General features: G+C 47.9%; 2 protein-coding genes across 5 annotated transcripts; both read left to right on the forward strand.

Moving 5' to 3' along the window:
- The first annotated feature begins 308 nt into the window (after positions 1–308).
- On the forward strand, positions 309–17,951 carry RAB5B (RAB5B, member RAS oncogene family). Of its 2 annotated transcripts, none has more exons than XM_029205849.1 (6): positions 309–365; positions 11,765–12,027; positions 13,754–13,905; positions 14,186–14,308; positions 14,872–14,965; positions 15,285–17,951. In XM_029205849.1, the coding sequence occupies exons 2-6, from the start codon at positions 11,865–11,867 to the stop codon at positions 15,398–15,400; spliced, it is 648 nt and encodes a 215-aa protein (XP_029061682.1). In that variant the 5' UTR covers positions 309–365; positions 11,765–11,864; the 3' UTR covers positions 15,401–17,951. The 2 variants fall into 2 exon arrangements, with proteins under 2 accessions (XP_029061682.1, XP_029061681.1); XM_029205848.1 differs by lacking the exon at positions 309–365 and adding an exon at positions 9,986–10,728.
- A 535-nt stretch (positions 17,952–18,486) lies between these two features.
- Positions 18,487–24,290, forward strand: SUOX (sulfite oxidase). Of its 3 annotated transcripts, none has more exons than XM_029206756.1 (4): positions 18,487–19,859; positions 21,618–21,677; positions 21,933–22,110; positions 22,344–24,290. In XM_029206756.1, exons 2-4 carry the CDS (start codon positions 21,628–21,630, stop codon positions 23,751–23,753), a joined length of 1,638 nt encoding a protein of 545 aa, XP_029062589.1. In that variant the 5' UTR covers positions 18,487–19,859; positions 21,618–21,627; the 3' UTR covers positions 23,754–24,290. The 3 variants fall into 3 exon arrangements, with proteins under 3 accessions (XP_029062589.1, XP_029062590.1, XP_029062588.1); XM_029206757.1 differs by having other exon boundaries at positions 19,845–19,859; positions 20,896–21,677; positions 22,344–24,287; XM_029206755.1 differs by lacking the exon at positions 18,487–19,859 and having other exon boundaries at positions 20,344–21,677; positions 22,344–24,287.
- The last annotated feature ends 1,879 nt before the right edge of the window (positions 24,291–26,169 follow it).

A 26,169-nucleotide genomic window follows, 5' to 3' on the forward strand; every position in this document is an offset into this window, starting at 1 on the left:
TGTCGCGAGTCTACTGGTTAGAGTATACGCCTGTCAACAGGGTACCGCCCCCTATCTCGGGGAGCTCGCTCTTTAGTGGCTCCTCACCTCGTCCATCTTCAAAGTTTCCCTCTCTGTATTGGTCTGGGGCACCGCCTGTCCAGTCCTCTGCTCTTACGCCTCGGTGACAGCCTGCCTTTCTCCAGAGGATTGGTGGATTAGCAGGCGCAGAGCCCACCCTGGATGGTAGGCGGGTAATCGTGCAATTGGCTGGGGCCCCCGCCACAGGGCGAGGAGGAGGAGGAGGGGCAGGAGGGTTTGGTTGAGCTGCAGCTGTTTGTCTGTTCGACACAGGCTTGGGCCCGACGGGGGAGACGGAGCCCCAGGTACCGGGCTGATGGAGCCCGCAAGGGCAGGGGCGGAGGCGCCCCGGAGAGGAGTGCGGCCTGAGGGCAGAGGCGGGTCTGGGCCTCTGCGAGGGGTTAGAGTGGCCCACCAGAGAAAGGAGAAGGGGGCCGGGTCCCGGCAGGCCTAATGGGGGCGCTGAGGAGGGGGCCGGGCGGGCTGGGAGCCCGAAGTTGGTGAGTCGGGGAGGCAGCCGGGTGGTGTTGGCGGCCGGGCTGGGGGCCGGCGCGGGAGGCCGGGGCTCGTGTGCGGGCAGGGGCAGGCCTCATTGAGCGGCGCCGAAGAGGGAGGAACTGGGGGAAAGGGACTGGGCGGCGGGTGAGGTAAGTCCATTCTCCCGGAGGTAAGGAGGGGTCAGATTCGGCGCCCGGGCCCGGAGGGGAACCGGGGCTGGGGCTCTCTCGAGAGGTCTCATTGGAAGGGCCAGGGAAGGGCTCTTACCTGGGTAAGAGGCATTCTTTTCAGGGAAAGTGACTTATAAAAATAACTAGGGTGCCCCAAAGTTGAGCTGAGAGGGATTTGGGTTCAGTGCGGGAGAACTGAGACAAGCGAAGGAAGCTTTTCTAATCTAGAAGACTCAGGTAGCCGGGGCAGTGGAAGCAGGGCCTTCCATCGGTAATGGGAGCTTCTGGGAATGCTGAAGGGTGGGCTGGAGGCTCTGGGGCTCGCGAGTAATCACGCTTTTGTTCCCATTAGTGTGGAGATGTGGCAACTTGAAGTTTTTTGGTACTCCCAGGGTAGCCAATGAAGACAAAAGTAACTTTTTTTTCTGTGACTCTTGGCTATTCCAGACTCAGCCCCTGCACTTTCCCTTGGCCTCGCCTCTAGCTGGCTTAGGCCGCAGCCTCTGGGTTTCTTCTAACCTCCTGTTTCTCATGTCCTGTGAAAAAGCTAAGAAGTTAGATTTGGGGGATGTTTGTTCGTTTCTTTCCTACTTAATAATGTGGTCTATACTGGAGACCATATCTCTCACCTAGACGTGGGCAATCAGTGACTCATTTTCTGCATTGGAACTGGGCTTAGGGATCCCCAGCCATCCAGAGATCTCCTGACCATAGTTGGTGAAACTTTTGTGGCACTTAGGCTTGGGTATTTCACAGGCAGGTAATGGTTATGTGGAACCAAGCCTGGAAATATGAGGTGATATCACTGAGGAGGGGATTTGGGGAAGAGTGAGAAATTCCATTCCAGAAGGTTGGCATCACCCCTGTTCTTTGTCTACTTCTTCAGGAGCCCGGGTTTCTGAGCTATTAAAAAGTTGGGTCAAACAGAGAGGCACTTGGGAAAGGAGGTGAGTAGAGAAAAGGAAGATGGATTTCTAAGACATAGGGATCCCCTCCTGCCAGATATTTTTAACGGTCTGCTGACCTCCTTAGTCCCCCCCATAGATTGGAGCTTATTGGATTTTCCCTTATTATACTTCCTCCTTTTTCCCTTTTATACCACTGTATTTTATAAATACATTTCTTCTTAATTAGAAAAGTAATAAGTATGTATTTTAAAATATTCAAGTTTTATAGAAGTGTAAAAAGTGTAGATCCTCCCACATATTCCTCACTCATTTCATCCAGAAAGGTCAGAGATAAGAGACAGTAGATGAGACTAATCTTACTTCACTTTGGGGGATGTGCCACCAAAGGCAATTCTGTTTTCATGTTCCCACCAAACTCTGGTTTTCTTATTCTTTCCAGTTTTCCCTTCTGGGACCATACTATGTTATTTATTATGCTCCTTTCCCAGTTCATTTTGTCTTGCTTTTATCAAATTCAGACAAGCAGAGAGCTGTAGTCTGGGTTATCACTCACATCCTTGTGCACACACACGCACACACCCCACTTGTGCACTGGGTATCCCAGGAAATGCCCAAATAGATGGCCAAAACGTCTTTCTCTTTTATGGGCAGGAAGGAAACATTAAAGTGAATGATTTTGTTTGGGAGAATTATTGGCATCTCTGCTAATGTGAGGAATTTGGGACTTCTATCTTCTGGTTCATGGTCTCTGCATGTTCAGATTATATGACTGTCCCTTCATTATCCCAGAAGAAGATGATGGTTCTCCTAAGGGGCCCCTGTGTCTGTCTTTCTATAATGATATGAGAAGCTTCCAAATTTCTCTGACTTTGAAACTGGTTTTCCTCTAAACCAGCACAGCTGGGACATTTTATACACCACCTTATTAATTGAATTTGTCCTTACTGGCTTTAGAAGCCCTGTGATGTGCCCAGCCTTTATACAGTGCCCTCAGAAACCTTGATTATTGTACCCCCAGGAGCTTTTATTTTCTCTCCTGCAAAGCCAGTCCTAGAGAAAGTTGTGTAGATGTGTGTGTGTGTGTGTTTGTTTTTTAAATCCTCACTAAGCTTTGCCATTTCCTACATCCTGATGATATCCTGTCCCTTTCTTCTATACATCCCTTCTTGTCTTTTCCACCTTCCCCGTAATCAAAGCCTTCTTTCAAAAACTGATCTGGAATTGCTCCATATTAAGGTGTAAATAACAAATAGTCACTTAAAGTATTAATCCTTCCAAGAGTTTTTGCTTCTTAAAGAGGGAGCTAAGGAGTGGAAATCATCAATATAGAATTTCAAACGTAGATCTGGAGTTACAAAAATATATTTGGAGAAGAGGACTTTCCCATTGCCCTTGAAGTCATACCTCATGCCTTCTAACTCTTACTTTGCCCAGGAGCAAGGATTGCTCTTTTATAGTTTACTAGTTTGTGCGCATTGATACGAATTTGACTTATGAGGAGACATGGGGTAGGAGAAGCAAGTGTATAGCCTGCTTCTTAATCCTAAGGCATTTCAGGTTGGAAAGTAACCAAAGTGTGAGACATTGAATTTAAAATAAGGAAACGCAACAGCCGTCTTGGAGGAGGGATACCTTGAAACCCTACACAATACGCTCCCATTTCCCAAGAATGTTTTAGGAAAGATTTAGTCACTGACTCAACAGTAACTGAGCTGAATAAGAAGCCACCCAGGTGAGCAAAGTGTGTGCAGATTTCTGGGCCAGGTTGTAGTTTCTGTTGAGGGGCAGTGGGTACCTTGTCAGAGTGGTAGTATGATTTTTTTTTTTTAAACTTGTGTTTCTGAAGTTCAGGAATTAATAGAGATAATGATCTGAAGTTTTTTGAACATTTAACATCAACTGAAGATTCAGAGAACTTTGTTTTTAGCCACAGTTGCCTCAGTGTTACGGTGGGGGGGCTGCATATTTGGTGTGATTAGGCCATCTGAGGTATAGTAACGGGTGACAGGAAAAGCAGTTAGCCCATGTGAGTTGCAACAGTACCTTGTGGGCTGGGTCCCAAGAGGCCCCTCCATCCAGGGTAGATCACAAAGAGGCAAGAGGGAGAACTGGCCTGTTAAAAACATTCCCAAATGGAACTGAGTAAGAATCTATTTAGATGGCACAGAAGGGGAGGAGTAGATGGAGGAAGGAAGCAGGATTGCTTTGGCCTTAATTAATGAACAGCTACTAGGGACCAGGCATTGTGCTCTGCTCTGGAGATTCAAGATGACATAAAAAATAGTCACACTTTTTGAGAAGTTCATAGTTTAGCGGAGCAGACAGACACAAACAATTAAGTCAAATAATGTAATAAATGCTGTGATAAGAATACAGGGTTTTTGTTTGATTGTTTTTGTTTTTTGCCCGTGCCACACAGCTTGTGGGATCTTAGTTCCCCAACCAGGGATTGAACCCTGGCCCTGGCAGTGAAAGCACTGAGTCCTAACCACTGGACAGCCAGGGAATTCCCAAGAATACAGTTTTAATACTGTGGGATCCTAGAGGAAACAGTGATGAATTCTGCTGGGGTGAGAGAGTAATTATGCAGTTTCACAGAGAAGGTGACATTTGAGCTTGGCTTTAAAAGACACATTAGGTGTTTACTAGGCAGACAAAGTGGGGAAAGGCATTCCAGTCTTTCATAGGTCAATAATAGGGAGTTTGCAGTACCATGCTGATAAGAGATAAGTATGCTTTTTTTGACTCTTGGGGAAATATAAGGGAGAGGGTGAAGTGGAAGGACTCTCATTTAAGCCTGTGACTCATTGGTTAACATTGGATCAACACAATGAGCCAAGTAGTGGAATTCAGTTTAAGATTTTGGTAATTTGGGGTCTAAACAAAGTTGGAGAGTTGAAGGTGTTTACTGGCTTCTGCTCTATCTTCCCGGCTCAGTAAATCTCACATTAATCCCACAGCCCATTGAATTCTGCAGAAATTACCATTGCTTTCCTAGCACCTTCCATTGAATTGCTTCTGTTTCAACTGTCCTGGCAGGAGTTGGTCAAGACCTTTTAGAGAAGCACAGTAGTGAGTGAGTCCTTCTGTCAGAAGGATATGGGAGTAGATTCCAGTTCCCAGCAAAGGCCTGGGCCTTCCTAACTTGTTTTCAGTCCCAAAGGAAGTACTTATCTAAACTGAATAGAAGCAGAAACTATCCAATCTAAGCTCGTGTTCCTGTCCTGGTGCCTTCTTTGGATTTCAGTTCAGAGTTCAGCATCTCCTGCTTCCTGAAGAGGTATAGTGGTATAACAGGAGCAGGAGTACCTGGCTGAGAGTACTTGCTAGAAGGAGACTTGCTACTAAGCAGTTGTGTGAAAACTGGCTGTGTGATAACACCTGGCAAGCTGGTTCATTTTATTTGCCTCAGTTTCCTCTCTGTAAAATATAGACTGGACTAGATGACCTCTAAACTGCCTCTTATCTGGCAAACTGAACTTACAGGGCTAACATTTGGGAGGGGGCTAGACTCCAGTGGCTCTGTGCCTTGAACTCAGTCTCTATTGGTAGATGACAGACTTCTGGAGGCTTCATATGTAGTTGGCATAGGAACCCAAAGCTACCAAGTGGGAAGGAATCTGAGGAATGGAGTCTTGCCCTAGGCAGACTCCATTCCTCAGGTTTCGGCAGGCTAAGAAACCTTTCCTTTTTCTTGGCCACACAGCTTGCGGGATCTTAGTTCCCCAACCAGTGATTGAACCCGTGCCCCCTGCAGTGGAAGCTCAGAGTCTTAACCACTGGGCTGCCAGGGAAGTCCCTAAGAAACCTTTCCTATTCATATTTCCCTGTGCTGCTGGGAGAGCTGCTCACACTAAAGAACTTGCCCCTCATCCTCCACCTCTCCCTTCCCCAATAGACTGATGACGTCATGCCTTAATCCTCCTAAATGGTCATTTTTTTAATATAAATTTATTTATTTTATTTATTTATTTTTGGCTGTGTTGAGTCTTCGTTGCTGCACGCCGGCTTTCTGTAGTTGCAGTGAGCTGGGGCTCCTCTTCGTTGTGGCTTGTGGGCTTCTCATTGCAGTGGCTTCTCTTGTTGCGGAGCACGGGCTCTAGGCTCATGGGCTTTGGTAGTTGCAGCACGTGGGCTCAGAGCGCAGGCTCAGTAGTCGTGGCTCACGGGCTTAGTTGCTCCGCGGCATGTGGGATCTTCCCGGGCCAGGGCTTAGAACCCGTGTCCCCTGCATTGGCAGGCGGATTCTTAACCACTGCACCACCAGGGAGGCCCAGTTAATGGTCATTTGATGAGCCATTCTTGTGGGGCTGCACTTCTGAGGGAAGCTGTCATTTCTTCTCATCTGAACTGAAAGTGTTGAAGGGAAGAAAAACCTCCCTTTTTTTGCCTCAGGTTTGAAGGCAATAATCATCACACCACTTGACTGGTTGGCTGTGATTTATTTTTTGCCTTTGGATGGATCATTTGCCCACTGTCAACTGGTAGCAAAAAAATCACTGCTAGAATAGGGGAGAAATCAATTGAATCTTATATGTATTATTCCATTTCTGTACCCCTGATCTTTTGAGAGTCTAGCTATTGCGTAAGAAACATGATACCCTTATTAACATGTTGGGATTAAAGATCAAGGCACAGAGATGGGCAGCCCATCAATTACTGTGAACAGAGAGGGTAGGACATATTCTTGAGCTGAAACATTGGAGTGGGAGATAGTCTTTTCTAACCCCATAGTTACTAATCTCTGACAGTTCAATAGAGTTTGCCGATTGGCTCTGGGTTGATTTATCTGTGGGGGTTAGTGACCAATCCGTGTGTCTGTGACTGTTTCCTCTTTTTTTTTTTTTTTTTTTTCTGGCCGTGCCGCGCAGCTTGCAGGTTGAACCCGGGCTGCGGCAGTGGAAGCACAGAGTCCTAACCACTGGACCGTCAGGGAATTCCCAACTGTTTCCTATCTTCACACTTCTCCAACTCCCTACTGTTTTCCCAGGCCTAGAGAGACGTGTCTGCCGATGAGAATTCAGTCCACTCTAACTTAGTGTTCTGCTCTTTGGATCACATGCTTTGAAATGTGAGGGAGTAAGTTGAAGAATCTAGTAACTTTTTTTCTGTTGTTTTTTAAGAGTATAGTGTATGTGTGTCAACCTAAAGGAAACTTGATCAGCTTATGATCTGTAGAGGTTTTTTTCTTATTGTGTAATCTGTTTTCTGTTGTAAAGTGTAGAGTTATGATGGCCTATCCTCTTTTCCTATGAAACAGTGTATATGAAGTACTACGTAAATGGGTTTTTTTGCCTTTTTTGTTTGTTTGTTTGTTTTTTGCAGTACGCGGGCCTCTCACTGTTGCGGCCTCTCCCGTTGCGGAGCACAGGCTCCGGACGCGCAGGCTCAGCGGCCATGGCTCACGGGCCCAGCCGCTCTGCGGCATGTGGGATCTTCCCAGACCGGGGCACAAACCCGTGTCCCCTGCATCAGCAGGTGGACTCTCAACCACTGCGCCACCAGGGAAGCCCCATAAATGTGTTTTTAAAAATAATTCTTGCAGATGCTGAGAAACCCTAAGAGAAACACATTTCTTAAATGTACCCAGAACTTTGGAATTGAATTCAAATTCTGCCTTTTACTGCTTTCACCTATTATACTCCCTACCCCATCCCCGGATCCTCATAGGTAAGGAAACTGAAGCTTAGAAAGGCAAAGGGAGTGAGTAGCCTAAATCACAGTGGGTTAATTGGCAAAGCAGAGAATAAAACTCAGGCTTGCCTGATTCCAGAGCCCTTACCACTGTGCAGGACTGCCTCTGTTGACTTTAACTTTCCATTTTCATAATTGCTCTATAACTTTAGTAGCAGGGTTGGAGAACCTCTGACCCCTGGACAGCTATATTAAACCCTCATCTTAATTTCACCTGGAAGTGCTTTTATAGGCTGGCCAGAGACTAGACTTCCTACTAACCCATCTTTCAGTTTCAGGCCTCTCCAAAGCAGTGTTTTTTTAACGTTTTTTGATTGTGACTCATTAAAAAAAAATTTTTTTTTTACATCATAATTCAGTGTATGTACATACACCCACAAGTGAAACATTTTCACAAAATTATTCTCATGCTTATTATTTGCAATCACTTGATTTTTTTCTATTTATTTTTTCTTTTTTTCTTTTTTTAAATATACTGATCATGATCCAGCAAGTGATTTCAAGGTCACTATTGGCTTACAGCCCACAGTTTGAGAAACACTGCTCTAAAGGTTTGAGGATGAAAAGAGCTAAAGAACTGTGACTAGTGGTTAAGAAGCTAATTAATACTGATTTTTGCAGTACTGGTTCCCAGAATTTTGGATTTAATGGACCAATTAATTTAAATTTGGGGGTTTCTATTTTTCCACATAAGTATATTTAGAAAGCTTACTACTGCCTATCAACACCATTATTTGTAATTTTTTTTTAAAAACAATTTTTTAAAAAGTTATGTAGGAAACTTTAAAAATATATATTTCCTGTTAAAAAAAGAAAGAATTATGTGGAATGAAAACACCTGAGTCCTTCACATACCGTTTTCCTCAATCCCACTCTCCTTAGAGGGAGGTAACCACTGTTAACAGATGAGTGTGTATCTTCCCGTACCTTTTTCTCTGCAGAATGTTGCTTTGTTTTATAGAAATAGGATCAACCACATGTTTTGTTCTCCAACTTTTTTTTTAACTTTTAACAATAGGTCTTAGAGGTTTATCCATGCAAAAAATACATATTTACCTTTGAGGGAAAACTGATACAAAAAATGTAAGTTAGAAATCTTGTTATAAAGGAAACTCCTAAAATGAATAAATTTAGCTTTATGAAGAACTTGCTATATCTTTTTTTTTTTTTTTTTTTTTGCAGTACGCGGGCTTCTCACTGTTGTGGCCTCTCCCATTGCGGAGCACAGGCTCCAGACGCACAGGCTCAGCAGCCATGGCCCACGGGCCCAGCCGCTCTGCGGCATGTGGGATCTTCCCGGACCGGGGCACGAACCCGTGTCCCCTGCATCGGCAGGTGGACTCTCAACCACTGCGCCACCAGGGAAGCCCAATATATTTATTTATTTATTTGGCTGCATCAGGTCTTGGTTGTGGCACACGGGATCTAGTTCCCTGGTCGGGGATCAAACCCGGGCCCCCTGCATTGGGAGCTCAGAGTCTTAGCCACTGGACCACCAGGGAGGTCCCCAGTATATCATTTTTATTTAATCATTTCATCACAGACCAGTGAAAACTTCATCACAAAGTGGCACATGTATATCTGGATTCTTGGGACTCCTTGGCCTAGGGGACTACAAAATACCCAGTAGGATCAGAGTAATTTCTTACAGCCCTCTGTCTTAATCTGGTCTACTTTGGGATTTGTCTGCGTTCTCATTTCAATCTCATTTCTCCGTTAACTCCCTCTTTACACTTTTTTTTTCCTGTTTTTTTTCTCTACCTCTTTCATATCATGGCTGCTCTTTAGGCATGTATTGATAACAACTAATATTGAGATATCCTTTAATATATTAAATTGATCTTTTCTGTGAATCAGGGTCATTAAATAACAATAGCTGTCTTTTTGTTTTTTAAACACTTTGGCAGTTTCTTTTTTTCATTTTTTATTTTATTTTTTAAAATTTATTTATTTATTTATTTTTGGCTGTGTTGGGTCTTCGTTTCTGTGCAAGGGCTTTCTCTAGTTGCGGCAAGTGGGGGCCACTCTTCATCGCGGTGCGTGGGCCTCTCATTATCGCGGCCTCTCTTGTTGGGAGCACAGGCTCCAGACGCGCAGGCTCAGTAGTTGTGGCTCACGGGCCTAGTTGCTCCGTGGCATGTGGGATCCTCCCAGACCAGGGCTCGAACCTGTGTCCACTGCATTGGCAGGCAGATTCTCAACCACTGCACCACCAGGGAAGCCCAACAATACCTGTCTTACTATTCGTTAATACTATGTTACACAAATGTTTCACTTAATCCTCAGGGCTACTCTATGAGGTAGGTATTTTTTCCATTTTATAAAGGTGAGGGCTTCCCTGGTGTCACAGTGGTTGGGAATCCGCCTGCCAATGCAGGGGACACGGGTTCAAGCCCTGGTCCGGGAAGATCCCACATGCCTCGCAGCAGCTAAGCCTGTGCACCACAACTGCTGAGCACGCATGCCACAACTACTGAAGCCTGCGCACCTGGACCCCGTGCTCCACAACAAGAGAAGCCCCGCTTGCTGCAACTAGAGAAAGCCCGCACACAGCACCGAGGGTCCAACACAGCCAAAAATAATACATAAATTAAATAAATAAATTTTTTTTAAAAAGGTGGAAGGTAAGGCTCAGCAGAGAAATTTTCTTGATATCATATTAGTAATGATTAGTACCTTTATATTCATTGATATAGCACTTTTTGTCAAATATTTGAGTTCTTTGTATTATCTCATTTAATCCTCACAACAACCTTATGAATTAGGTACTCATAGGCTATTATCCCATTTTACAGATGAGGAAACAAATGCACAGGTAGATTTAGTAAATTGTCCAAAGATTTAAAGCTAGTAATCAGAACTATAAAATAAATCCAGTGAATTGGACTCCACAGCCTTTGTTCCTCTACACCTCCTCCTGTATGGTTTTTGTGTCTTTACTAGGATTGCAGATATTTTTAACCCTGATTTGATCCCAAAGCAATTTGCTATAGTGAAAAAATAATGTTTCCCCGTATATGTCACAGAGTATGATGTTTATGGAGTCACTAGAATCAACCTTGGAGAAGGGAAAGATTAATTTGAACAAGCAAAGTATAATCCAAGCAACGCTTAGGTTTTGGGGATAGGTTTACATGCTGTGATCATGCTAACACTTCTTTGAATCTCACAGTTCCTTTCCAGCCAGAGTCAGGATGATGAAATATATTCAGGTTTGGATGATTGGACACTCAAAGTCCCAACTTTCTCTCTCTCTCTGTCTCCTCCTCCACCACCAGCTTTCCTAGCCGCTTGGAAGGTAGAGAAGGTGGTTCAGTTTTATTCTTTCATCAAGTATTTATTGCTTGAAGACTTATCCCCTATACCATCTACCGGAGATTCCCGCATGTGTTTAGAAGGTACACCTTCTTTCTCTGCCTCTAACTTAGAGGGCTACAGCTGTTAGGCCCTTTCAGTGTGGAGGGTAGTCTAATCCCTAGGCACCAGGAAGACAGCTGCAAGTTGAGAGTAAGTCAGGCCTACTGACTCAGACTTGATAGATTTTCAGACTTGGAGAGGTGGCAGAAGAAAAGTGAAAGAGTTAATACTCAATGTGGTCTGTTTCTCTATTACCTTTTTTTTTTTTTTTTGCGGTACGCGGGCCTCTCACTCTTGTGGCCTCTCCCGTTGCGGAGCACAGGCTCCGGACACGCAGGCTCAGCGGCCATGGCTCACGGGCCTCGCCGCTCCGCGGCATGTGGGATCTTCCTGGACCGGGGCACGAACCCATGTCCCCTGCATCAGCAGGCGGACTCTCAACCACTGCGCCACCAGGGAAGCCCTCTCTATTACCTGTGATCAGAAATGAGAAAGGATGGATTTTCTGATCACTGGACCCTGGTTATATTTTCAGAAATGTCAATTTTCAGAAATGGTCGTGTAAGAAGGATATAGAACCAGAAGCTACCCCTCTACTCTTAGGATGGGTGACTCTTATCCCATACCCCTAGAGTGAATTTCTCATTTTGAAAGCTAGAAAAAAGAGGGGATAAAAAAAGGACAGCACCAGGACACCAAGGAGATAGTAGGGATCTAGGGTACTTTTGGGTGGATCTGGGTGCTCTTCAAGCCAACTAAAAGTTGATCAATATGCTGTTCTTTGAAGACCTGGTGGGGAATGATTGGGAGATTAAAAACTACTCTCACGTGGTTTTCAGTCTCTCCATTTCAGCACACTGTACTTTAGATGCAATTCTTATTTTACTGTTCCCCACTCTTACCAGTGAGTGTCAGGTGCCTGGGACCCTCTCAGTGGTGTAACCTTTTAATGGTGGGTGATTGTAAGAGTTAAGTCCTCATAGGAGCAAAGAAATGAAGAGATTCTGTCCTTTTTCTAAAAAGTGACTGCAGCTGCAATGGCCCTGTGTTTAATTTTACCTCCTTTTTTTCTTGCAGGACTGTTGAAGCCTGGAAGTCCCCTCCCCTCCCCCCTCCCCCCTCTGCCGCTCTGTGGCATCCCCCTCCCTCTACCCTTTCCCATTCTGATAATCTAGCCATGACTAGCAGAAGCACAGCCAGGCCCAATGGGCAGCCCCAGGCCAGCAAAATATGCCAGTTCAAATTGGTCCTGCTGGGTGAATCTGCAGTGGGGAAGTCTAGCCTGGTATTACGTTTTGTCAAAGGGCAGTTCCACGAGTACCAGGAGAGCACCATTGGAGGTGAGTACTTCAGGGAGAGAAGAGTTTCAATGCTTAGAAGGGCTTTTGAAGGGAGATCTAGGGATCTGTTTGTGGAGCTGGCCCTCTTAGCTCCCTGGAATGGAAATCCTTTAAGAAACAAAAAAAATTGCCATAATGCCCAAAAGCAAGTCCATGTTCATCCTCTTACTTCCTAGAAGAAAGTTAGAAAGGTTGGCCTTTGAGCGCCAAGAAAACCACTAATTTTTTAATCTGTTTTCCTCCTCCCACTCTCATCTTAATGCCAGTGAAGTTCAGCTGAGTGTCATCTTGAGCAGGGTTGCTTTGGGGCAGTGGCTCATAATCAGAGATGTACATCAGAATCACCTAGGGAGCATTTTCATCCTATGCATGCTTGGGCCCTACCCTAGATCTACTGATTAGTATTGGAGGTAGAGTGAGGTTGGTGGCAATGTAGACATGTATGTTTGGAAAAGCTCCTTAGCTGATCCTGATGCACATATCTGGTAAAATAGAGGTTAGAACTAAATACAAAACGTAAAGGAATCTGCTTTTCCCACCTTTGCTACCTTCTCTTTGCCACTACCCCAAAATAGGGTGGTAATTCAATAAAGGGTCTTTTATGAGAACTCCCATGTTAACTCCTTCCCCACTTTTATTGGGGGGGTGACTTATTTCCAAGTCACCTTGGAAATATGTTCTTTGACCAGCAGAGGTAATATGAAAAAATAACAGCCAAATAATACTGATAATGGTGGGACCTCACAACAGGCTTTAAAATCGTCTAATCAGTTTTTTTTTTTTATTATTTATTTTTGGCTGTGTTGGGTCTTCGTTCCTGCGTGCAGGCTTTCTCTAGTTGCGGCGAGCGGGGGCTACGCTTTGTTGTGGTGCGCGGGCTTCTCATTGCAGTGGCTTTGCTTGTTGCAGAGCACGGGCTCTAGGTGCGTGAGCTTCAGTAGTTGTGGCAGGCGGGCTTAGTTGTGGCTCACAGGCTCTAAAGTGTGGGCTCAGTAGTTGTGGCACACGGGCTTAGTTGCTCCGCGGCATGTGAGATCTTCCCGGACCAGGGCTTGAACCCGTGTCCCCTGCATTGGCAGGCGGATTCTTAACCACTGTGCCACCAGGGAAGTCCCTGTCTAATCAGTTCTTTTTTTTTTATCTTCGGTACGCGGGCCTCTCACTGTTGTGGCCTCTTCCGTTGCAGAGCACAGGCTCTGGACGCGCAGGCTCAGCGGCCATGGCTCACGGGCCCAGCCGCTCCGCGGCATGTGGGATCTTCCCAGACTGGGGCACGAACCCATGTCCCCTGCATCGGCAGGCGGACTCTCAACCACTGCGCCACCAAGGAAGCCCTCTAATCAGTTCTTGATGTGACTTTTATCTGAAGCTTATTATCTCCGTCATTATCTCTTACTCCTCTGTTTTGGTTAGAAGAGGGATGACTCTGGTATAAGTGCCAGTTCTTTCTGTCCCTCAGAGTTTATGATGTTCCCCCATTCCTTAGCTAGAGAAACTTCTGGCAGGGAGGACTTAGCCAAGAGCAGGCTTAATTCTGGTTCCAAGATCTGAAGGAAAATGCTAAACCTTTCTTGTGTGTAAGGAGGAGAATGCTAAACCTTTCCTGTAGCTGAATGGCCTGGGTGGTGACTTGTCTTAGACCCAAAGTAGAGATATTTTGAAGGAGGGTGGGATGTTCCCATGCATCCTCCCACTTAGAACAACTTTTCTGTTCTCTTATTCGTAGCGGCCTTCCTCACCCAGTCGGTTTGTCTAGATGACACAACAGTCAAGTTTGAGATCTGGGACACAGCTGGGCAGGAGCGATACCATAGCTTGGCCCCCATGTACTACAGAGGTGCCCAAGCTGCAATTGTGGTTTATGACATTACTAATCAGGTAAGTGGGCTGAGAAGATTGTCCTTGCTTTTATTTATAGGAATTAAAATAGGTGGGGGAGAGAAAACTTGTTCTTGAAATAGCAAAATAAGAATACAGATTATGCTTCCAAGTGCTGAGAAGACAGGTAATGAATTACCAGAGACAGGTGGTTTCAATGAGTGAAGGCTGCTTAGAAGAGGTGAGTTTTGAGACTGGGCTTTGAAGTTGATGGGCCTGGATTGGCAGTCAGTAGGCTGAATGAGCCAGCCTACTCATTCTCATCCTTGTGTTTTCCTAGGAAACCTTCGCCCGAGCAAAGACATGGGTAAAGGAACTACAGCGACAGGCCAGTCCTAGCATCGTTATTGCCCTGGCGGGGAACAAAGCTGACCTGGCCAACAAGCGCATGGTGGAGTACGAAGTAAGGTGGCCACAGAGTCCCTCTCTGACACACTCCCTCTGTGCTTGGGACCTCTTTTTACCAAACCTGCCCTTTCTGAAAATCTCATCTCAGGACATTCATCATCTCATTCCCCAGTTCTGCACCAAGTTAAATACAGCAACACTGTGACCCTAATGCCAGCCAGGAGATTTTAGAGGAGTCAGAAGAAAATTCCAGAGCAGAGGGGTAGGGAAGTACCAGTACCAGCTGTGGGGGTACCAGTATGAAAAGAGGAAGGAGGGAGCAGTTGAATTTGAGGTAAGGGATACTCAAGTGTCAGAACCCAAAAGCCCCCAACCAACTTACCTCCTCCCCAGTAATTAAGATTCCTGACATCTATTTGTTGGATTAAGTGCTTAAACCATGGGTTATCCCTTGAGGGAGTCATCTCCAAAATATGGGTCCAGGGCCAGCTGGCTCAGAGGGGCAGTTAAGGGGAGGGAACCTAGGATATTGTCTAGCTCTGGTGCTATGTGGGAGTGGAAAGGCCGTACTTGTTCCTGCCCTACAGTCTGAGTACCAGTACACCCCACCCCTTGCAGGAGGCCCAGGCGTATGCAGATGACAACAGCTTATTGTTTATGGAGACTTCAGCCAAGACAGCTATGAACGTGAACGATCTCTTCCTGGCAATAGGTAAGGTCAGAGCAGCCTAAGGTCTTCCTGTGTGTTTTCCCTTGCCTCTAGGCAAGATGACTAACCCAAGTCATAAGGATAAATGGGAGCGTCTCCTCTTATGAAAACTTCAGGTGTGGAAATACCTTAACTTTCCATTGTGACCTCCATCCTTTGGCTGCAGTTTGAGCCCCCTCGTCTTCAATGTAGTTTACAATGAACCCTCCCCTCTTCGGAACATTCTTTTAGTTTCTCGCATTTCCACTTTCCCCCAGTAGTCTTTTTCTGGGGGGATGAGTAAAATCTACCATACTTTGTTCCCTTCTGTTTTTATCTCTAGCTAAGAAGTTGCCAAAGAGTGAACCCCAGAATCTGGGGGGTGCAGCAGGCCGAAGCCGGGGTGTGGATCTCCATGAGCAGTCCCAGCAGAACAAGAGCCAGTGTTGTAGCAACTGAGGGGGTGGCTAGCGGCAAACAAGTATGGAGCTAGCACGAGAGCTCAGAAATAACCTCCATCCCCACCGCTCAGCACACAGCCCCTACGGTAACAGCACACTGGGCCCTGGCTCCCAAGGGCTGCCTCTTGACAGCTCCATCATGGCACTTTTTAACGCTTCAGCAACAACACCAGGCAGCTGTTGCCACTGGCCTCCTACCCCTGCTCTGGGGCTTGGGGGTCAGATCCCCCAGGACTTACCTTCCAAAACAAACTTTCTTCACTTTGTATTATAGGTGCAAGACAGTGACCTAATTATCTTTCCTCCTCCTCCCCATTTTTTCAGAAAACTCTTTTTTTGTCTCCTGCCCCTTCCCCTTCTGCTTTTGGTCAGTCTCTCTTCTTGATCCCCTTTTCTTCCTCTCCCCAGGATGGAGAAGGTAGTGAACCCAGGAAGTGAGGAAGGAGGTTTCCAGTTCAGTCACATTAAGGACCCTGGGGGAAAGTAAGGCTCAGAGCAAGGGGGAGTAAGGAAACATTTCCTTTTTGTTTTTATTTGGTTGGAGTTTCTCATATTTGAAAACACTGAGTTGGCCTTGTGGAGGGTGTTTCTAGGTAGAGGTGAGAATGTGAAGGCAAGCTCTCAGGCACCAGGCTGGAGTCTTGTTAGCTAACTGGGCAGAGGTGGAAGAGGTGGAGATGCAGTGTCATCTGTGGCTCAGGAACTCTTCTAAGGCTTACTTTCCCCTCACCCAGCCTCTTTAGGTAGCTTCTCCCCCATAGTGGGGGAGATTCTGGACCCCAGAGTCCTCCAAAGAATCTTCACTGGTTGCCTGCATCTTTGGCTCTGCTGTGATCTAAATGGAGGAGGGACCAGTTTCTGACACCCATCCTCTGACTTACACATATGCATTTTTTTCTCTCTGGCCTTCAGATGGCCTCAGCCCCAGCCACGATATCCCCCTGCAGTTTGCACTTTAATTGATGGTAGTTCAGTTGTGATACTTGTTTTATGGGGGTTTTGATTGATTTACCTGCCCTCTTAACTTTTTAATTAAGTGGAATCCGAGGTGTATATGAGGTTAGGGGAGGGGCTGTAGAGAACAGTACCGGTGGCAGCTACTCAAGCCCAGTCTCCACTGCTAGCTTCCTCCAACTCTGATTGTTACTTCACCTATATTCTTGCCAGCCTAACTCTTGGGTATAGGTTTACCTTTCCTGAGGAATTAATTGAGCAACTGGAGAGCAGTCTCAGGATAGCATAAGCCGTTGTAGGGGAGTGAAGAGGAGTCAGCAAGAGGGAGGAGTTTTCTGTCCTTTCCCAGGGTTCCCATTCAATTTGATCCACCCATTACCATGTCTTTTCTACTTCCCTGTAAATAGGTATGATCTTTATTCCCACTGTACAGTCTGTTCTGTTCCCCACCTCCCATTAGGCCCTGTTTCTTTTCTCCTTTGTTAGTATCTTCAGTTTGGTCCCTCCATGCTTACCCCCCAAACCCATCCCCCATGCAACCAGTGGTTTAATCCACATACCACTAGGGGGGGTAGTACCACAGAGGCCTACTTGTGGCCCCCTAATATAATACCTGTTCCTGTGGACAGGGAACGACTGGCCACTGAAGGTCCCTCACAGCTGTCTCACATCACCAGAGGATGTTGGTCCTTTCTAAATCTCTAGTCTCTCTTCACATCCCTCATCAGGTATTTTAAGATGTGTTTGGGAAGCCATCAAGGCAAGAGAGAACTCTAAATCCCTTCTTGTTCTAGCCCAGGGTTTTGAGGAGATTGGGGGGAATAAGAGAGGAGAGGCCATAGTGACCTAGGATTGGAACCTTTCTGCCCTTTTGGCTTGCAGACTCCCTTCTGTCCCAGAGAAGCTGAGAAATCCATGAAGCTGAGATTCTGAAGGACCCAGCTTAGGTTCTTCCACTTACACCTAAATTCCCTTCCTTTACCAGGGGCAGCCTTAGTTCCCATGGCCCTGAAACACATACACATTTTCCCCTCCTTTCCCCAGCACCCACTAGCCCCCTAGAGCAGCCAGTGCATCCTTACAAGTGGAAGAACTACGATGGCTCTCTTAAGTTTCTTAGAAATGAAGTTCTTTCTCTGTGTAGTTTTCCCCATGGAGCAGTAGTGAAGATGTTTCGTTGCCTTGGGGCTGGGAAACCATTTCTCCAGGCTTCTTCTCCCCTCCCCTTAGGAACAGGATTGGCCTTAGCTTCTGGGCCTATCTGCTGCCTTCCTTCTACTTCCTATTAGCTCTTCTGCTTTCCTTTGAGCTCTGTTGGGCTTAGGGAATCTTAGTTTTTATTTCCCAGCTCTTCATTTTTTTCTTCTGATTTTTTTTTTTTGCTTCTAAGAAAGCATTTGCCTTTTTTCCCCTTTCTTCCTCTCCCAACATAACAATCGTGGTAACAGAATGCGACTGCTGATTTACCAATGTATTTAATGTAAGTAAAAAAGGAGAAAAAAAAAGTGTATTGGAGTGTTGCTTTTTTTTTTTTTTTTTTGCTACTTCTCTGTCTGTTACTAGAAATTTGGAAGGCAACCCAGTAATGTTTTATTAAATCAGAAACACACCCTCCCTTGCATCCTGGTACCTCCTTATTCTCATTAATATTTTCTTGAATAGTGAGATAACCCAATTTGGAAAATAGGCCCTTTATTGCTGTTTAATCACTCCTGTTCCCAGGCCACTAGAGAGCTCACCAAATCTGTTCCTAGCTTATTTTTTTAGGCCATCCTAACATTGTATACGTGGAAGGGGGTGGTGGTCTATGGACCTCTGGGCAGACAATTGATGAGATTGGAGGGAGAGGTGGTATTTGTGAATACTTTGAAGTATTATGCAAATATCTATGTGTAGCTTTCTAGGGAGAGGGCCCACTGCCTTAATTAGTATCTCAAAGGGGTCCATGACCTAAGAAAGTTTTTTAAACATCACTGAGTTAACATTATTGATTGATCATGTGGCTTCTACCCCAACAGGAAAATTTCAACAGGAAATTCTGCTCGTTTCTTGCTGTACTTGAAGCCTTCAGTCCCTCAAAGTCTAAGTGGAAGTGGGTGGGGGGGAATGATACAGAAAAGATTAGGTATGGTTGCAGGAGGAGTTTTGAATTCCAAAGAATCTGAAGGACAGGAAAGACAGAGCCTGGAATTCAGTCCCATCTCTGACAGTTTACCAGCTGTGGTCTTGATCAAGTTACTTAGCTGCTTTCTGCCTCAGATTCTTCTGTAAAATGAAGAAAATTTGAGATTTAAACGTCAATTATATAAAGCATGTGTGTGGCTTTATGTAGGGTGACACTGTTATTGGGCAGAAGTCTCATCCCATGGCTTCAGACAGTCCTTAACTGACTTCTCTGTATCCTGGGTAGGATAGGTTGGGCGTCAGGCCTCTCCGATGATTTAACTATACACAGTTGAGTTGGGAATCTTTCTTTTTCCAAAAACCTTAGGGCCAAAATCACCTTTTCACTGTCGATTCCCCTTACTATATATCTCTTAGGACTCCCGCACGGCTTCTTCATTCCTAGTAAAAAGCTCTTCTAGTTCAGTTTAGGAAAGCAGAAAGGCAGGGGAAATGATCTTCACTTAAAGTAAGGTTGTAACTCAACCTTCTAGTCTCTAGAGGGCAGCGTGGATACGTTTGCCCCGGGTCCACAGCTAGCCAATGACAAGTTTTCACTCCCACACCAAATGATAAAAGGGTAATAGCAAACAATTTCTGTTAGTATCCTTTATTCTGACATGAGCAGTTACAATCTTCCTACTTTGGGGCGTTAAAATGTCATCAAGTGACGACTTTTTAAAATAAATTGACAACTAAGCAAAATTAAAAAGATGTCTGTTTAGTGTTGTTGGTTCTATAATTTGAGGAGAAATGCAGCTGGTCCAAGGGATCTCGAAGGCTTTGAACCACCATTTTAGGCCCCATTTCTGATCTCATTCCTGGACATAAAAGAATTGAGCGCTTGATCTTGTTTTCTCTAAAAGGCAAACAGGGCTGTTGTAGTTGCAACACAGGCGTTTGTCAAAAAATAGGTTAGAGACGGAGCTCACCACCGGGAGAAAGCCGGCTGGATCCCGAGGCCTCTAGTGAAAGCACCTTGTGTCTCAGCTGGTGGGGCGGGTCGGGGACATCTCTCAGCCCAACCTTTGGAGTCCTCATCACCTTCCACTGCCCGGGTTCCGGACATCATGAGGTCCCACTCCTCGTCTGGCGGGGGTGGAAGCAAAAACAGCCCGTCCTAGCTCCGAGCCCAGGTGGCGCGCCGCCTGCCTCGGCTTCCAGGAGGCGGGCACAGCAGCTGGGAGGCGGCCCGCCGCCCGCCAATGGCTGGGGGACGAGCCGAGGGGAGAGAGTGGTCCTTTACTCCGGCACAACGTCACGGCGCAGGCCCCGCCCCTTCGCCGGCAGCCGCTGGGCGCTGAGCGAGTAAAAGAGCCACAGTACGGACGCCGAGCTGGGTAAGGAGGCTGGGGCCGGGAAAGGGAAGAGGAGGAAGCAGGGTTAGTAACCTGGGCGGCGGCGGCGGTCTTGGCACCCAGGGGTGCTCCGAATTCTAAGGACAGTAAAACTGCCAGTACCTGCCTCCACTCCCGCTAGCTTTGTGCTCCTGGGCCGCGGCGGGGCGTTGCTACAAGAGACTCCTGGGCCAGCTGTTGGGCAGTGACATGGAACCGGGTGCGTGGGCCCCGGTGCTGGACATATCCATGTTCTACCCAAAGTGACCCTGCGGAGTGACTGGCCACCACCCGCACAAGGGGGTGGCCTCCGTTTTGCAGCAGAAGACTGCCTCTCCCAAACCTGGGATACGGGGCTGGCCGAGTTCACCTACAAGTCAGCTCTACCTGCACTGCTCCAGTCTGGTTATAGTGGGCTGCTGGGATTGAGGGAAAGTGGGAGGGAGAGTGAGGGTCCCAAGGCCCAGGAGTAAAATGCAGACTCTGCTCCTATTCCTAGCTTCCTCGCAGTTTCTGTGCTGGCACCCCTCTTTAGCATCTCATCAGCAGTTCTGACTCTTCTCACCCCTCCCTGCTTTGGCCCTCCTGGGGTCAGTGATCTGCTCAGTGCTGTAAGGAAGAAACTGCTGCAGGCCAGAGCAGAAAAATTACCCTCTTCCTTCTCTAGCCCATCCCCTGACATCCTGGCCATTAACTCCTCAATTTGCTGAGCTCACTGGAATGGCATAGACAAGGTAGGGGTTGGGGTTGGTCCAGATTGGGGTCCAGTTCCCAGCCGGGTTCAATTTTTATTTTTTTAGGGTGGGTGGAGGGAAAAGCCTTCAATGATAATGCTATTACTTGTTTGCTCATCACAGCCTCTCTGCTAGGTAGATCTCATTTCATAGATGAGGACACAAGTTCAGAGAGGCTTGGTATCCTGCCCAGGAGCAGGGCTGGTTAAGGGCAGGACTGGTTTTATAAAAGCAAAGCAGTTTGACTCCAGCACCCGAGCTCCTTCACCTCCCACTCTTTTTTCACCTTTTTGTCTCTCTTTAAGTGAGTACACCCCGCGGTTGTCCTCTGCTGACTTCAGAAATAACTGGCAAGGGCTTCCCCAGTGGCGCAGTGGTTGAGAATCTGCCTGCCAATGCAGGGGACATGGGTTTGAGCCCTGGTCTGGGAAGATCCCACATGCCGCAGAGCAGCTAGGCCCATGAGCCACAACTACTGAGCCTGCGCACGTCTGGAGCTTGTGCTCCGTAACAAGAGAGGCCGCGACAGTGAGAGGCCTGCGCACCGCGATGAAGACTGGCCCCTGCTCGCTGCAACTAGAGAAAGCCCACGCACAGAAATGAAGACCCAACACAGCCAAAAATAAAATAAAATAAACAATAAATAAATTAATAATAAACTGGCAAACTGGACAGTAGACTTTTGGCTTCTGCCCTTTAGGCCCTGGCCCCCATTGTTCTCTGCAGTGGACAAAGTAGAGAGTGGAGGATGGGAGACAGGTGATTCTAGGAGACTCCCACCCCCCATTCCTTTCCATCCTGTCAGCATATTATGTCTCCGAAGTTCTCCAAGTTTTCTCTAAGGGCCCATTTGGACCCCCACTTCCATTCTTTGGCCTCATTACCACAGAAAAATTCTTACCCATTTGTCCAGAGAGCTCCTAGCTGATCTCTGTGTCTTCCTCCCACCCATTCCCTCAAGCTACCCTAATCTCATCCCTGATGCAGGACTCCCTGTCTTGATCCTGGAATCTTCCTCCTATCCTAGGTCTGCCGTAATGCTGCTGCTGCACAGAACTGTGGTCCCAGGGCTCCGACAGGCCTACAGGTAGGCCATCCAGTTCCTAGCCCATATCTCCTACTCCCTGTACCTTTATGACTCTTATCTGCCAGATTAAGATGGTTGAGGTAGTGGCCAGGGAGGAAAGGGAAAGCCATGTCCCACTTGTCCCACCCATCCCTGAGAAACTAAGTCCCAACTGAAGAAACCAATGGCTAACCTGGGAGAGGTACACCCCAGGCCTTCCCTAGCCCTTTCTTATGATCAGAAGTGTGCTACTAAGAAGACTTCTCTCTCTTCCAGACTCAAGTCAGCCCCTTCAAGGCTCTGCATTCGGGCCTGCTCTACGAATGATTCATTTCAGCCACAGTGCTCCAGCCATGCCATCTCTGGTGATAACTCCAGCACCAGGGGATGGAGAGTAATGGGGACTCTTCTAGGGCTTGGTGCAGTGTTGGCCTATCATGACCACCGGTGCAGGGTAAGTAGGGAAGGAAGGGACTTCACTGTCAGAACAAAGGGGCCATAGTGAGCTGCCCAGGCAACCCAGGCTTTACCACAGAGCCACGGTGACACTGCTTCATGCACAGTAGAGATGGAATTTGTTACCTCCATTTCCCAGTGGCCACAACTTTGTGGGTTGGGTCAGGGTGAAGTGAGTGATTTCTTCTTAACATTTTGTTCCCTTTTGCCTCACCCCTGCCCTGCCTGCAGGCTGCTGAGGAATCACCACGCCTATACACGAGGGAGGAAGTGAGATCCCACAGCAGCCCTGAGACTGGGATCTGGGTGACTTTGGGCTCTGAGGTCTTTGATGTCACAGAATTTGTGGACCTACACCCAGGGGGTCCATCAAAGCTGATGCTAGCAGCCGGGGGTCCTCTAGAGCCCTTCTGGGCCCTCTATGCTGTTCACAACCAGTCCCACGTGCGAGAGATACTGGCTCAGTACAAGATTGGGGAGCTGAGCCCCGATGACAAGGCAGCCTCCATCTTGAAGACCTCTGACCCTTACGCTGATGATCCTATACGTCACCCAGCCCTGAAGGTCAACAGCCAGCGCCCCTTTAATGCGGAGCCCCCCCCTGAGCTGCTGACAGAAAACTATATCACACCCAACCCTATCTTCTTCACCCGGAATCATTTGCCTGTACCTAACCTTGACCCAGACACCTATCGCCTACATGTAGTAGGGCCACCTGGGGGTCAGTCACTGTGCCTATCCCTGGATGACTTGTACCAGTTCCCCAAGCACGAGATCACTGTCACTCTGCAGTGTGCTGGCAACCGGCGCTCTGAGATGACTCGGTTCAAAGAAGTAAGAGGTCTGGAGTGGAGTGCAGGGGCCATTAGCACTGCACGCTGGGCTGGGGCACGGCTCTGTGATGTGTTAGCCCAGGCTGGTCACCAGCTCTCTGAAACTGAGGCCCATGTCTGCTTTGAGGGACTGGACTCAGACCCCACAGGGACTGCCTATGGAGCATCCATCCCTCTGGCTCGGGCCATGGACCCTGAAGCTGAGGTCCTGTTGGCATATGAGATGAATGGGCAGCCTCTGCCTCGTGACCATGGCTTCCCTGTGCGGGTGGTGGTTCCTGGTGTGGTGGGTGCCCGCCATGTCAAATGGCTGGGCAAAGTGAGCGTGGAACCAGAGGAAAGTTACAGCCACTGGCAGCGGCGGGACTACAAAGGCTTCTCTCCATGTGTGGACTGGGACACTGTAGATTTTGACTCGGCTCCATCTATTCAGGAACTTCCTGTCCAGTCAGCCATCACACAGCCCAAAGATGGGGAGACAATAGAGTCAGGGGAGGTGACTGTCAAAGGCTATGCATGGAGTGGTGGAGGAAGAGCTGTGGTCAGGGTGGATGTGTCTCTGGATGGGGGCCTAACCTGGCAGGTGGCTGAGCTGGATGGAGAGGAACAGCGTGCCCGAAAGGCCTGGGCCTGGCGGCTATGGCAGCTTCAAGCCCCTGTGCCAGCTGGGAAGAAAGAATTGAACATCGTTTGTAAGGCTGTAGATGACAGCTACAATGTTCAGCCAGACACAGTGGCCCCAATCTGGAACCTGCGAGGCGTGCTCAGCAATGCCTGGCACCGTGTCCATGTCCATGTTGCTCCATGAGAAAGTGAAATGGAACCATCTACTCTCCAGAACTACCTTCTAAACCCCTTTCCACACCCATCCCTTGGCCTCATTACCACAAAAAATCCTTCCCTCCACCTCTCCATGTCTTGGATCACAACCCTGACTATGCCTTCTGAAGCCACACACAGGTACATGCATTGCACACTTCCACCCAGGCACCTGCTCCCCTTTGACTGGAGGTGTTACATACCCCTCCTGGCCGCTGACCCAGTGCCTTAGAGGAGGTAAGAGCTGCTGGAGCAAAGGTCTAGAAGTAGGAAAAGTAATTCTGGAAGTAAGTGCTATTTTCTCTACCTACCCTATCTCCATTTCTAATGACTGTCACCACTGAGGCCTTATTTTGCTTTTCTTCTTGGATTCTTCAGAGAATGTGTGAGGATATGTGTAAGAAAAGTGTATATGCAACTTTTTACTACGTCTCTAGGTTGCCAGGGGTTGTGAAGGGCGCAACTCTCTCCCTTTATTGTTCCACTTTTCTAAATACATCAATAAAATATCTGTTTAAGACTACCACTCTGAAAAAGCAAAAAAAGATTGTGACCTTTGGGACTTACTGAGGCTGGGGAGTGAGCAAGTTGCAGGAGGGCGGTGCACTGAATTGGTACTGGGATATAGTGAGACAGCCCAAAACAAACAAGGTGGGGGGAAGGGAAAAAGGAAGCAGGGGCAGGGAAGTCAAGATTGGGGTTTCCTTCTCTGAAGTCTCAGTATGTGCGGGGCTACTTAGGTGAATGACCTCAGGATACCCCCCAAGAGAGGAAATTTTTTTTGATTTGGCATCCTTAAGCCCCTCCCCCACACAATTCCTACGCATTTGGCAGGAAAAGCAAAGAATGCTAAGAGGTCAAAATCAATATTGTCTTAGGGGCGGCAAAGGCAAAACTTGGCACTAGGGGCAGATGTGCCACGGCAACTAGGGCGTCCAACCGTGATCTTGTTTGCAACGTAGATGCAGATGAAGGGGCAGTCATTTAGTTACCCTTTGCCTGCGACCGCGCCTTTAGGACTTGAATCTTTCGGCGCTCGGCTACTCTCCCCTAGCTCTTCCTCCCTTGTCTCCCCGGCTTGTGGGCGCTCGGTGTTCAGCCACGCCGCCTGTCGCCTGGTAGTGGGGCCGGAAGTTGTTCGGGGGAGGGGGGACAGCCGTGCTGGGGGGGTTTATGGGGGGGGCCCGTCCCTCCTCAGGTGAAGCCGTTGATGGAGATGGAGCCGCCGCCGCCCCTGAGCGCCCGGGTCCCGCCTCTGGCCCGGTTGCGGCCGGCTCAGTGACCCCACTCCCCCCGCACTGGGCCGCCCGGGCCAGAGTGGGGGACCCCCGCCGCCCCGCCCCCTCCTCCCCCAATACCTTACCCTCTCCCTCTCCCACCCAGCCTGCGCGCGCGCGGAGCTCCCTCAGGTGAGTGAGGGGCGGGGTTTGGGAGAAGCGCGAGGGGCGGGGCCTCGGCCGCCGGGGCGGGGCCTGAGGGGCTTGGGTGTGAAGGGAGGGGGACACGTGGGTGGGGGCCAGGCGGGAAGAGGGTCGCTGGGTGGGTTGCGGCCCAAGGGAGGAAGCTGGCCTGGAGGGTTTGGCGCGAGGCCACAGGATTTGAGGGGGACGTAGCAGGGACCTAGGCGTCCTAAAAGGGCGGGAGATGGGTCACGGCAGAGGACCGAGGACAGGCGGGAGCTGGTGTGCGCGAGGCTCCTTCGTGGGGTACAGCTGGGGTAGAACAGAAGGACAGGACAGCTGGGGTAGAACAGAAGGACAGGACGGAGAAAGGAGAATTAGACTGGGTACCTGGGCAAAGAAGCGAGAGGCGGCGCGGGGTTGGGTGGGGGCAAGGTGTCCGTCAAGAAGGTTAGAGAGAAAGACATAGGCCTAAGTGGGAAGGCTGGGAGGCAGTGAGCAGAGTGGGAGAAACATGTGGTAGAGAAGAAACTTAGGGTGGAGCGAAAAGTGCTGTCTGGGGTACTATGTAGGGTGAAAAGTCCAGGGAACCTGAGAAGCAAGGTTGGGATGGAAGAGATTCATTGCGTAGGAGCCCTAAGGAAGAAACACGGAGGAAGCCCTGGGGCAGACCACCAGAGAGTACAACAGACTTGGGAAGCAGGTCTAAACTAAAACAGCCTTCCCTGTACCTCCTCACGCAGCCCCATCCACAGTTATTGTCTTCCCCCTTGTAGTTGTAGATTCTCACTGTTTGATTTCTATCCTTTTTTTTCTTTTTTTTTAAATTATGACTGGTCCTGTCTGGTGACAATGTTTAGTGGGAACATGGACCTTTAGATATGAGATGTTTAGGAAATATGGTACCCCGTTTCCCCTCCAAGGTCATGAATTTACTGACTCTGCTTCTAGGAAGATTTGATGTATTACAAACCACATTGTGTCAAAGTTTGCACACCTTCTTTC

The sequence above is a fragment of the Monodon monoceros genome, unplaced genomic scaffold, assembly GCF_005190385.1.
Source record: "Monodon monoceros isolate NGI ecotype Baffin Bay Population unplaced genomic scaffold, NGI_Narwhal_1 Super_Scaffold_6, whole genome shotgun sequence".
NCBI classification, from domain to species: Eukaryota; Metazoa; Chordata; class Mammalia; order Artiodactyla; family Monodontidae; genus Monodon; species Monodon monoceros.

What these genes read in the sequence shown, in the direction of transcription:
- RAB5B (XM_029205849.1), top strand. Translation starts at nt 11,865, where the DNA reads ATGACTAGCAGAAGCACAGCCAGGCCCAATGGGCAGCCCCAGGCCAGC. An exon ending in TTTATGACATTACTAATCAG is followed by an intron (nt 13,906 to 14,185) that starts GTAAGTGGGCTG and finishes GTGTTTTCCTAG; the next exon opens with GAAACCTTCGCCCGAGCAAA. An exon ending in AGCGCATGGTGGAGTACGAA is followed by an intron (nt 14,309 to 14,871) that starts GTAAGGTGGCCA and finishes CACCCCTTGCAG; the next exon opens with GAGGCCCAGGCGTATGCAGA.
- SUOX (XM_029206756.1), top strand. Translation starts at nt 21,628, where the DNA reads ATGCTGCTGCTGCACAGAACTGTGGTCCCAGGGCTCCGACAGGCCTAC. An exon ending in GGGCTCCGACAGGCCTACAG is followed by an intron (nt 21,678 to 21,932) that starts GTAGGCCATCCA and finishes TCTCTCTTCCAG; the next exon opens with ACTCAAGTCAGCCCCTTCAA. An exon ending in ATCATGACCACCGGTGCAGG is followed by an intron (nt 22,111 to 22,343) that starts GTAAGTAGGGAA and finishes CCCTGCCTGCAG; the next exon opens with GCTGCTGAGGAATCACCACG.